A 13,385-nucleotide genomic window follows, 5' to 3' on the forward strand; every position below is an offset into this window, starting at 1 on the left:
TGCGGCGGGCGCCGCGGCCCGGGCCGCCCGGGCGCCGTCCGGCCAGCGGCGCTCCCGCTGCCCGGCTCGCCGCGGGCGCCGCTTTGTCCTGCGTGGTGCCTGGCGGCACTAGTCGTGGCCGCAGAGCCGCCGGCGCCCGGGTGCGCGGCCCGGGTGCGCGGCCCCCCGCCTCTCCCGGGGGCCGGCAGGCCCTCGCGGAAGGCGGGTGCCCCTGTGGCAGCGTGTTTGGCAGGCTGACTCGTTGTCTTCCTTTTTTTCTCTCTCTGGGTGGAAGTGAAATGCCGATGAAATGTATTTCTGGGTATTTTAAATTCTGGGAAGTGATGATTCCACCGTCGCTATGGGAACCGTAAGCATTAAGGTTATTTCGCTGAAGGTTCTGATCTTTTTATAGAAGTAAGGTTTCTGTGCATGTGTGGTTTTTTAAAGCTCTGGAATTAAAATGCAAATAGGCATTGCAAGTGTACCTAGGCCTTGGTCTTTAGAAATTTTTCTCATGAAAATTCTTGTCATGTGAGAGTCATACATGTTAAAAATCAGTAGAAAGTTTTGTGTTTTATCTCTATATAAATCTTTTTGTGGGACCCAAATCTTTACAGAACATCAAGCCGAAATGCTTTTCATTTGGTCTGTGACTTGTTATACTCTAGGTTATGCAATTAGCTGAACTTTAGCACTTAAAATACTATACTGTTCGTTCAGTGCAAAGCTAAACATACACAAAAATGTTGATATGATTGCATGAATTTATTGTTACAACAAGACCCTCTTTCTTTGAAAGTTAAAAGAAYAGTGTTTTCTTTTGCCCAAATAGATCAGACTTGTGTCCAACTGTAAACTTGTGGTTCTTAAGCTTTTTTTCTTTTTTTAATCTTTCCTCCAGGCTGATGACCATATAGCTTCAGAACCCAGGATTAAAAAACTGGAACCGGTACTTTTGCCAGGTAAATATAAATACGGGATTTAACAGATATCTAAACTTAGATTCATTTAATCCTTCGGTTTATTCTAATAGGATTGTTAGTTTGCAGATTACTCTCCTTATTTTTCTGTTCTAACCTTGTTACCTAAATCTAAAAGACTGAATACATGTGTAGACAGTTTCTCCTGTGTAATGGGTTAGCATGTGTAGAAGAATGTCTTGGTTTTCTCGTGTATTTGAAGCAGAGAACTACTGTACGTTTTGTAGCTTCTGTGACACCTTCTGGAAGCCTYTTATTAATAGTTACATCTTTGCCAGATAGGCAGAACTTTACSTCTGTGCAGAACCAATTAAAAAGCCTGTGTTGCAGTCTTCTGTTATTTTAAAGGAAAATATTTGTAGAACTTCAACTAAGTAGGCATAATTGACTACTGTATTGGAAGACTTCTAGTGCCATCTTTATTCGTTTTCTCTTATTCAAAGCTCAACTTTCTGTAATTTTGGAAACTCTTAAGTGTCTTGAAACCTATGCAGGATAAGCTTTTTAATGTGTGAATTAGAAAAGCAATGTGTATTTTTAATCACTCTTCATRATTATATATGTTTAAAAATCTAACACATCCTTGACTTGTCTTCCACATTTTAAGTAGGAAATAAAGTCTTTGGTTCAGTARATTAGGATTTGTGAATGCCTTTTTCAGGTACCAAAAGAACATTCTGCTGTTCTCAGTGTTACTTTGGTCACAAACTGTATGCCGTAGTAGTAAGTTTGGCCAGCTCCAAGCTTGGCATTTCTAAGTTTTACTTTGAAGTTAGAATGACTGCAAAATGCTTTTGTGTGTGTGTTGTTTTGCTCTTATATTACAAAAAAATGTATGGAGAGACACTAATGTTGGAAGGTATTGCTATCATGTTGTCTAAGATTAAGTCTGTTAACTTTCAAAGAGGTAAAAAGCATAAACAAGTTACTGTTCAAAATTATTTTCCATACTGCTTCATATTGGACTGTTGTGAATTAAGCAGCACTGATTGATGTGGTATGGTCCAGTGAGATACCTTAAGCTGAAGAGGCTGGAATCTTGAGGAAAAGAAGGAGCTGTATTGAAAGAGTAAATACTGACTGACCYTTCTAATGAAACAAAATAATATGGATTCTATTTGAGGCATTAATACCCTGAAATACATTGCTATGGCTGTTTAATAATTGAAATAATTGTATTTTTATGCTTGTAAAACTTCTATTTGCCACTTGGCATCTTACTGGTTGTGTCGCAGTTATTATTCATCCAAGGCCTTTGACTCACAAGGGAGTGACTGCATGTTCTTCTCTGATACATCCCACAATAAGTGCAAGGCAATATGAGGTTGCTTTTTTGAAATGTGGCACATCTCACCCTTTTTGTGGGACGTGCACATTAGCGGTTACACAAAACAACTTATATGCAGTAACATTTTGCTGTGTTATTAATTCTTACTTTGTGAAACCCTGAAGTAAACTTAAAATAGTGCTGAGTCTCTTTTCTCAACTGGCTTGTATTTATTCTAGGTTTGTATCATTTTCTTTGTCTGTGTTATCTTTAAAATTGGCATCTGGTGGCTTTAGGGACATTTGTAAAGGAAATTACCATRTGTTATATAGAACATGATTGAAAGAACGGGATTTGGATCACAATATTAAGCTTTTGCCTTCGTATCACTCTGGGGTGCTATTTTGAGTTATTTCCTAATAAAATTCATCCTTCCATCCAGTTACAGAATAGCTCTGGCAAAATATTTCAATTTTTGTAAGTCCTTACCCAAATAAAGATTGGGGGGGGAGTTTAGAAATTGCTTATTTTACATGACTTACATGAAACTCTTCCTGTTTAAACATCAGCTTAAATGCATTTTTTTTGCTTCTGCCATCAAATGGTGCATTGGAAGAATATATAAACAAGTACATGTTGCTCTGTTGGATAGGCTGGCTTTTGGATTTGTCATACCTAAGTTTCTGGCCAGATTCCAGCTCAATTAATTACATTATGGCTGACTTGCACTCCCCTGCAAGTACCATTTGAGTGTGGTATTCCTAATATCCTGTTCTTAGTAGCTGCATGAAGCTGCTTTTTGCTCTCAGGAACAGAGTTAAACCTGAGGGACTAAAAAGTGTTTAGTTGGTGGGGTTTTTAAGTAGTTCTTTCAGAATGAAATTATTTCAGCACAAGTGGTTACTGACTGGTAATTTGCAAAAACTGCAGATATCTGTATTAAGCATCTGATACCTAAAATATCATTGTTTTGAGGGAGTAGTTTACTAAAAACTGAAATTCCAAAGTAGGACACTAGCTAAATAACCCTACTGTTTGACTCTTATTTTTGTACAATGGAGGTTAGAAGAGGGAGTTCCAGGCATGGAAATAATGAGTCAGGTTCCCAAATGAGGTGTTTTTCTTTTCTTTTCTTTCTTTCTTCTTTTTTAAGTAAAAATTAGAATTTATATTGGCATCAACGTTTAACCTGCAGAATTTATTTTCAAAGCTTCCAGTGCACCTTGGAGGAATGGGGACACATCTAACGTTTTGAACAAAACCCTCTATTTTCATGCAGCTGTGTGCCTTGAATAGGGTGTGGCTTTAAGAARAGCAACAAGTATCACATAAAGCTAGTAAAAAAACATAACTGTAGTTCCAACACTGGTATTGTAATAGTGAAAAGCAAATAATTTTACAGAATTCAGTATATTTTCATTTCAAAACACATGGTATAGTTCTAAGATAGTTTTTCATTCTGCAGTGTTATTCTTCTAGTCCAGCTCCTTGATAAAGAATTTTTGCAGATTTAGTTGAAGGGTTGGCCTGTACAACATTTTCACTGTTTTGTTGCTTTATTTGTTTGGCTAGTTAGTTTAATGAAAATACCAGAAAGGAAAAWTAGAGGAAACAGGAAGCAGTCTAGCAGTCAGTCCATCAGTGATTTGCCTGGTTAATAGGAAATTAGTTTGTTTACATTAGGGGAGAATGGAGCTGAAGTTTTATGCTTAAGTTAACACTGCTGATACTAAAGTAAATCATAAAGGCGTTGTTTTCCTTAAAAGTAATTGTAGTTTTTCTCCAAGGAGTTGCATTATTCTTTTTTCCACAGCGTCATCTGTAGCATTTTTGAGACATCTACCTAAGCATTCAAGAAATCTCTCTATATAACATAACTGGAATATAGTACTGTCTATATTTTTTGTTTGAACGGCAAAAATGGTGTGGAGCAAGGTGCAATACACAGGCAGATAATGAACCCACCTAGTGTCCGTGTTGAAGGCACTGCAGCACTACGGGGCAGGCAGGATGAGTGGAAAAGGTCCTCGCAGGTGCTCACGTGCAATGTTCTGCAGGAGGTTATGTAACTCCTGGGACAKTCTGGGTAAGTGTGAGAAAAGGACTGTTCTTGAGCACTAATACTGTTTGTTGTAATTATGTAGTAGCATGTTGTTCTGTTTACTAATCTACTAAAAGATTAAGTTAATAGTTCCTACCTGTAAGTTTTTACAAATCAACTAGAAAAATACATTTTAGTGATTTTTATTTTAAAACATTTGTACAGTAAAATTATAGAAGTAAACTGAATTAGATCAGACCTCTTAATCACTAAGATCTGCTCACTTTAGGGCAAGTTAAGAGAATACTGTTGGTGAGCTCCTGTGGCAAAGCAGTTGTTGTTGTCTCTTGTGTCTGCACCGCACCTCGCGGCCTGATGCTAGTTCTGTAAAAGTGAACTTCCAGTGCCGTCGGTGGTGCGGGTCGTAGCCAGGGTGGGTTGATAACGAAGAATGGCCATGCAGGGCTGGGCGTCTCCTCCCACTGATGGGCCAGCAGCAGGCATGTGGGAGGAAGAAAGAGCAGGGCAAGCAGCCCTCAGCCACTAGTTCTGCTCTCCCAGCTTCCTTCAACTTTGTTATGGGGATTTCTAGAGTGAAGTAGTCTAGAGGAGTATAGATCATCATGGAGACAGTGCTATCTTTGTAGTTCCTCTTGCTGATTTTTCTCATACGAGTTTATCTGGTCGCTTTCTGTACTATGCAAACCTTTAGCACCCAGAGCTTCATCTGGTGAGGACTTCTACAATGTAAGGTGATCTTACCTTGTGTGTTGCATAGCGTGCTTGCAACGTGCTGTTACAAACTACCCTTATTTGTTTGTTCTGGACCTACCCTATCTAGTTTCTTTGGACACATCCGAGTTTGAGCGTCACATAGTAAAAGGCAAGCGCTATTCTCCCATTCTRTGCCATTCGTGATGCTAAGACCTATGTCACTAACTCCCTCTGTTTTGCTTTCCTTTGGGTTAGTCATCTGGGTTTATCCTAACAAGGAAGTCTTCCTTACCTCTGGCCATGCTTTTGATCATCTCTGAACATTTTTCAGTTGTGCTGTGTTTTTGTTGGGTGGAATTGTGTGTAGTCTCCAAGATTTGCCACTGTGTATATATATATATATTTGTTATGAATATAATAATGCCAGTTATTATAGTGCCACCACCTGCTGTTTTTTCGCTTGTTTTGTGTGTGTGTGTGTGTGTGTGTGTGTGTACATGCGTGCTTTGATAGACAGCTCTGTGTGGGGTGGGGAGGTGTTGAGGATACATTAAGCAAAATTTTAGTCTTTTAAAAGTGTCTGATTCTCTGAAGTAGCTCCCAGGCCTCCTTTGCCTAGATGTTTTTTCTTGTCTTGCCAAATATTAGTACCTTAAATTGTGTGTTCTGGAGCAGCTGCAACACATCTTGTGATAGGAGAAGGAAAGCACACCTTTTGGTGAGGCACCCTTGAGTGCAGTACCCCAGGTGTGTTCACTTCTGACTGCTGTGCACCCCTGGGCCTCTTTCCTGGCAGTTTCACTTGCTGTGTGAGATCCCAGAGCTGGGGAGGAGAGATCAGGGCGCTGCAGCGGGAAGGAATGAGGTTCCAGCATTGACGGGGGTAAGAAGTACAGAACAGGTTAGTGAGCTTGATGCATAACCCTTGACTTCTCAGGCCTGTTTTTCTTGGATTGATTTTCAAATATGTACTCCTTGATCTATGAAGTRTGTTCATCTGATCATGCTGCGTAGTAATGGTATATCATTACTGACAACTAAATTAAACTTGTATAAAATCAATTTCTGATTGTTTTCAAAATATACTCTGTTGATGGTTGTCATTTCTAGCATTGCAGTTTGCTAGCCAAGGCTCTTGTTCATTGTGTAGCCGACTGAGACCTCATRTTGCAGGGTTTGGGGCTTTCTCTACATCAAGTTTTTTATTCAAAATTAACATGTAATCATAAAAGTAAAAAAGGTAGCATGCAACACTAGATAAGTGCAATAGCAAAATAGAAAATTTGAAACGATATTGCTRTTACACTTGTCTTCAGGGATCAGTGCTATACATGAGTATGGCTCATAGTATGAGTATGGCTCTTTTCAGTTTTTCAGAGTGGCTGGATTATTACTTGGAAAATAATAAATTCCTTACTGTGTTTTTAAYGTAGATTTCTCTTTTTAAAGACTTCATAACAAGAATTACCAACATTTTTATTTCATAAATGAGGAGAGTTTCAAATTCTAGATGCAGCTTTCAGATTGTTTTTGCAACTTTCTATAAACTGGTATTTCATACTGCAAGAAGCTTTAAAACAAACGAAACATTTGACTTATATTTAGAATAAGTGAGACACTGCTTACAGTAAGTACATAGTAAATGCCCTTTACTATGATAGCTTTTTTGTTTGTTTGACTCAAAGTAAATTTTCAGGCATGCCTTGGATTCACTTAATTACTTGTTTYAGTGTTTTTTTTTCTTTTTTTAATTTAGGATTGGCATGACATAAGTATGCTAAGGCATTCTGCATGTAAAACTCTAAGTTTCAGATACTTAAAGGGGAGTTTASTCATGGAGGCAGTTTATTTTACCTTCCATTTATTTAGTAAAGTTTCTGATTAGTAAATATTTCAGGTGTTTGTAAATGTCTATAGAACGTTTTTTTTTCTCTTTGAGCATATTTAGCTGTAGGGCAGTACAGAAGTCATTCCTTAAAGCTGGAAGGTTGAACATACTTTAAAATTAAATATTCTTGTCTATGTGCATTTTGCAAACCAATTCCAAAATAATTGGTTCCTGTCCACTGTGTCCCACATGGATTTAATGCCACAAGTCATTAAAGTCTAAAAAGGGAATAAAATGTTAGTGTAAATTTTGAATTGTCAGCTGAATAAACTTCTGGGGTTTTTTGGTCTCCAGGCAATTATGTTTACTTCCAATGAAATAAGTCTTCAGAGACCTAATTTCTAAGGAGCATGTGTTTCTATATTGATTTTTTTTTTTAATCAAACCTGAGTGTTTTACACTGTATCCAGTAGGCAGGTTACAAGTTCAGAACAGCATTTATAACTTTTATTTGTGACATATCTGACTGAAAACCACACTTATYTCAAAATGTTACTGATTATACTGTTTAGGCAAAGTCAGGCTTTGGGAATCTTTAGTTTATGCAGCCAGACTAAAAATATGCAAAACACAAAACATCCTCCCTCCTCACTGGTTTCTCTGCTGTTCATGTTACTGAACTCTGGCCAAATCTTTGGTAGAATTTTCTTTTTGGGGGTTTTGATGATAGAGTTCCTTTAATTCAGCCTAAATATCTGTACTAATGCCAAGGGGATCRGTCCTGCTACTCCCTTTTCCCCCTCACAGGTGCATGTGCCTGTTGCATACTTTGTGCTGGCACTTGTTTATGCTACCATAGAACAAGCCATGAGAAAGCTGATCCAGCTTAAACCAGAATTGACCAAAAAAAAAAAAAAAAANTATATATATATATATATGAAATATATGGGAAAATATATAGGAAAAATATATATAGGAAATATATTGTTAGATTAATTCTCAACTGGATCAGTTCTGTCACCAGACTGATAATGTTTTTCAAAATACTGGTGCCAGCACAAGGGGTTGAGGTGGGAATGAAAGCTGAATGTGGAACTGCTCATGTTTTAGTGTTGATACACACTTATGCTGGATTAAGGCAACTGTAAACATGTTCATTAACTCTCTGCTGTGATACTTTGCTTTGGCCCTGGTTGCTGAGAGCCTTCCTCATAGTGGATAGATATCCTCTTCTCACTCCTCCAGCTTCAGGTAGTGGCCTGGCTCCTTCCTTGCATCCTTAGCCATGTTTTTAGGCACTGAGGGTGCAGGAAGTTCTTACAAAGCATCCTCAGTCAGAAAAACATCAGCACCTTAGATTGCTCTTACAGTCAATTTATTTTGCAAGGTTCACAAATATTAGCCGTTATTGGACAAATGCCCGTTTTAATCTTGATCTAGTATTTGGGAAAAGAATAGTTGTTCTTCTAAGACTTCTAGCAAGTCTTTACTTTTTTGCTCTCTATTTTTATATTCAGTGTTTCTAACATTTAGCAAAGCTCTTACTATGCTTTTTTTTCTTGTACCTTTAACACTGCAGAAATTGTATAATACGAATGTGTGAGAGATTTCTAACTAGATTAGATTTCTAACTAACTAATTTTTTTTGATACTGTGTATTTAAAACATACCATCTTCCAAAGTATGTTGGGAATGTTTTTTTTGAGAGGAAACCCTAGCCTCTTCCATTAAAAATTAATGCAGACTTAATATATCAGAATTGTTTTTCATTCTCCAGTCTGTGATTGTATTGAGGTATCCTGCTGGAGAATGTTCTTTCTTTGTCAGTTTGTACAGATGTACAGCAACTTTAATATAGATTATTTTCTAACTAATTGCAGAGATACTAGCAAATAGTGTTAGGGGAAATATGGGAATATCTATAATAGTGTGCAATTTTTTTGTCTTTATAGTATCTTAAATACATTGTACGGGCTTGTGATTTTTTTAAAAAAAAGCTTACAAATACTTTTTTCTCTTGATTTTTCTTTTTGAAAGTGGTTAAGCATACTGAACAGAAGATTCATTTAGGAGTGGATTAGAGACATTTACATCTAAATACTTAGAGCATGCTAATAAACCCACACTATTTTGGTATTCTTTAGCTAGAAGAGAACAGCTATAAAAAGGACAACTAAATGATTGAAGATGCTTTAGATTTCAGTTATTAAATAATGAAGCTTTTTTGAAAACATACAAAACTTTAGAAAATGTAATTTAGTACTTGCAAGTCATTTTGGAACAGTTTTAGACTATCTTAGATCTGTCCAAATAAGTGAACTGATTAAAGCGTATTTTTAATTGTTAAATGGTAACTTGAATTAACTTTGACTTGTGTATTGTGAACTTTTTAGACTCTTTATCTTTCACACAAACTTTTCTTGTTATCTTAATTGAATATAATTACTGTCAGCATTAGCGAATGAACAACAGGGATTAGTTTCCTAGGAGTACTTAGGAGTCAGATTTTTATTAATTTAGGTGGGAATTGTACGACTGTGTACATAAAGTGTTTACTCCCCCTGGTTCCCTTAAGTCTTTAAAATGTCATCTTCAGGTTTTGAATTTTAACTTCCATGTTAGTTAAGGGAAGTTTATCCCAATAAACTGTTTTTTATGCTTTTAGTATAGCATTCAAAAAGATCTCTAACCAATATTTTGGGCTCCTGTAAGCTTATTAAGCCTGTAAGATTTGTATTATTCATTTATGGAGTCTAATTTCAGACATTATTTGCATCTAATAAGTATCAGGTGCTTAATATGCTAGAAATACCGTATGCTAGCCATGTATCATACATGTTCTCTCTATATATATGCATGCATACAAACATGCATATTTATACTCTGTTTTTTTAATGTTGTCTTTTAAACTGAGGTGCCCAAATACTTTATTTTATCCTGCAACATTTTTGTATTCAGTCAGTATTGTTAAATCTATTGAATRCTATGCAGTCTGTTTCATTTCATGCATTAGTGAGGTTGTGGTCCTAGACTTCATTCAAGCAACCCTAGTTCCTGAAAATTTAAGTCTTAAAATGTGCTGTTCTGCTATATTCTTTCTGTATTCATAGGCAGAAAAACTGTACTAGAAGCTGTTTTAGATGGAAGGATTTGGCAGCTGCTTCAGCGAGCAACTGAAAGCCCGGAAATTACTTGAGATTTCTTCTTTGAGTGTCTCTTGAATTTTGAGCTATGATAATACAAAATCCTAAAATGCCAATCATGAAAACTGGATAAATAGGTAAAAGAGACTAGTTTATGCCTCTCTTAATGCTATAAAATATCCAGCCCCTCATCTCTACAGAAGATGCAGGAATTCCAGTTGTTGCATTGCTAATTCTTGCAGCTTTTGCTTACTTTGTTCAGAATCTCTCAAATTGATTTAAGGTCTGATTTCCCTGTTACTGATGATAAATATTCATTAAACTGATGCTAATGCACAAAACAACTCAGAAAATGCCTTTGAGACTGTGTTATGTACACGAAGTTCTGCCTGTATGCAGATGATTAGATCTAGAGTCACTGATAATCTACAAATTAATCTTCCAGATGGCGAGGGAGCTATATTTGTCTTTAAGATTTTCTTATTTGTCCTAGGCTACCTTGCTGTGACAAAGCAAAGAAATTAAACTCGATCCTGTGTTGCCTGGCACCAAAAATGACAGAAACACTATTCAGAAGGCAAAAGATGCAGAATATCTTGTATTTTAGTATGTTATTGATCAGGGATGGTATTACCGAGTTTTGCAGATAAAATCACCCTGAGCCCGAGGCCGAGCTCTCTTAGCCTGACTCAAAGCTGGAAGGACAAAGCTGGCGCCGCCGCGGGGATGCCTGCCGCCCGCGGGCGTCAGCTTGCTGGGTCAAGCCCCCGTGCTGCTGCCGGCTGCACGCTTGGCTCTGCTTCCTGAAGTTTCTCTGGCCTGTAGCAGGTTGTGTCTTGTTAGTGGGTTAACTGTACAATATGTATCAACTTTCTTAACATCCGAAGTATAGCAGAGTSGAATTACAGGTGCTTTGGGAAGATTTAGCAGACTTTTTTTCCCGAAGGGTATCAGTTTCTGAAGCTGTGTGCTCAAAATAGAGGGATTATTAGTTGGRTAGATCTTTTGGTCTCATGTTATTTCTGTGATTCATGTATTCAGTGTAGGAATATTTTATTAAACATGATTAGGCTTTATATATAAAAGATGACAACCTGTAATTTTTTTTCTGGTTTCCTGTCAGAGTTTAAACAAACTGTTCTTGGCTCCTGAGATCGTTCTCTGACTGTTCGAGTCACATGGAAGTGTTGACTGCTGTTCCGTGTCTGGAACAGCTTGTGACTGTTTACTGGAAAAAAAGCAGCAGCTACATTGTAAAAATGTGCAGTGTAATAACTCTGAATAGCTCMGTTGTTGACACTTGCACAGAAAAATCACCTACCGAACTACAAATACAATCAGGTTTCATCATAAAACTTTCCAAGGCCAACCAGTACTACTTATGTTGTTCAACTACTTTCCTAAATTTACCTTAAATTTAGAAGGTTTGCGCCTTTTTGTATTGCTTATTATACACATCCAAAAGAGGGATAAAAGTTATGTCTCAGTATAAAATTCCAAATCTGCTATTAAAAAGAAAAAAGTCCTGTTTGGCTAGTGTCTCTCAAACAGCATCTGTTAAATTTGCATTACAAATTTTCTCCTGCTTTGTTGTAAATATATTTAAACCCTTCAGTTGAAATCGGTATGCGTACACTCCCTGTCTAGTCATCTTGTAATACTTCGGTTCAAAACTGGCAGTTCTATGTTAGAGGTGTAAGCCTGAGTACAAGGCAGAAGATCCAGACTGGGTCAAAAAGTCCAGAATGTATTTGTGTTAGATGAAGTGACTCTAAATGAAATTGCACTAAAATAGGACTAATGTTAACATGTTACAGTGTAGCTATGCAGTCATGAGGAGCAGAGGGAAGAAGTAGAAAGGACTGGTTTGGGTGAAGAGGGTGACCTAGCAGGCCTATGTTTTAAACTGCAGTTGATTCAACTTTAAGAAGTTTGTGAGTTATTTCACTACAGTTTTATAACATCAAAGACATGAAGTTCTGAAATACTTTGGTCATAATATTTTATGCTTTTAGCAGGAGTATCTCCTATATGATGATAATACTTCATTTGACAGCAGAGAATGTTGCAATGAAAAAAATACCAATATGGTAGATGTGCACTTTATTTTCTGGTGCATTTGGCTCTCCGTGTCTTTTATTAGAAATGCCAGTGATAAACCAGAGGTGCTGAGAGAGGGAAGAATAAAAGCTAGTCAGATTTGGAAGAACTGATTTGTGGAAAGGAGAAGTTTGACAGGCTGAATGCAGTCGAATTTGACAGTGAATAGTTGAAGATTAACAACTGTGAGATGGAATTGTTTAAATACAATGTATGTGGTTTTGAAGTTATTTAAATAAATAGCTTATTAGAAAAATTACTGAGCAGTAGGGCATTTCAGGCCAGACTGCTGAAAATATTGAAACATTTTAATTTTAATGTTTAACAGAAGTAGGCCTTGTCATTCCCGTATACCCCATTATAAGACAGTGTTTTCAATTGCTATTAATTTGGTTGAACTTTAACTGTTTATGCTGAAGTTGTCTTTTTTTTTTCCCCTTCAATTCAGAGGCTTATTTAACCATAGTTTAGAGATATATGAGAGAAGATTTTTGAGSTTCAGCAAATCTCAGTCTATTGTCAGTAAAGCATGTTCACAATTCTTGCAGCTTCTGATAGACTGGATGATACGTGCATATGGTAACCACAATAGTCAGTACAACTAGTTTTGTCCCCTAACATCCTCTAGTTGTGCAGCAACCATACAACCTGCACAAAATACTTGGGATAATTCTGTCAACCTAAGGCCATGGTTGGTTGAATAAATTCTTGTAGTTTGTACTGAATGAGCAAAGAGCAGGAGTTTTGCTGCTACTCTGGCTTCCATGCTGATGYATAATTACATTAGGGGCAAAAGAGCCAGCAGGGCAACTTAGCTAAGTAGCTCAGGATGAGGAACGTGGACRGAAACTGGGACTCGAGCCCAGCAAAAGGTGCATTTCCAAAGTCGGGCGCTYTGGAGTTTGGGGTGCAAAGAATGATTCTGTGGGTGCAATGGTAATGTGGGTACAGTGAGAGCAGCACTAGGGAAATACTGGGATGCAAATGTCCTTTGGAGCAGCAGGGAGGTGGGAGGCTTGTTCAGAGCTGGAGTATACAAGTAACTGACTTCTGCCAGTGGTAAAGTTACCCAAAGACCTGAGTGTTTCATTGCAAAGCGGTGGGTACGCTGAGATGATATTTCAAGAAATTGGGACTAGAYGTGTCAAAACTGTTATGAGCAAATTAATCTTTAGCAGTCTTTAGTCTCTGTTTTTTTAAAAAAAAAAAACTAGTACAAAATTACATTTTTTTGAACACGTGTCCGTTATTTGTGGTAGTCAGTAGCAGAGGAAAGTAGTTAATCTGACAACAGAAGCAATAGCATTGTACAGGAATAAGGTAAATGACC

General features: G+C 37.3%; 1 protein-coding gene across 2 annotated transcripts in view; it reads left to right on the plus strand.

Annotated features, from left to right (window-relative positions):
- The first annotated feature begins 231 nt into the window (after positions 1-231).
- Positions 232-13,385, plus strand: part of MTMR10 (myotubularin related protein 10) — a 40,927-nt gene continuing 27,773 nt past the window's right edge. Inside the window, exons 1-2 of one of the 2 annotated variants that reach the window (XM_085303307.1) lie at positions 232-361; positions 884-944. In XM_085303307.1, coding sequence (XP_085159433.1) covers positions 341-361; positions 884-944 — 82 coding nt within the window. In that variant the 5' untranslated portion in view covers positions 232-340. The remainder of the gene's footprint in view (positions 362-883; positions 945-13,385) is intronic. The other variant, XM_085303308.1, reaches the window with a different exon arrangement.

This window comes from Rhea americana, unplaced genomic scaffold (assembly GCF_003343005.1).
Source record: "Rhea americana isolate MKP2758 unplaced genomic scaffold, rheAme1 scaffold_2, whole genome shotgun sequence".
Lineage (NCBI taxonomy): Eukaryota > Metazoa > Chordata > Aves > Rheiformes > Rheidae > Rhea > Rhea americana.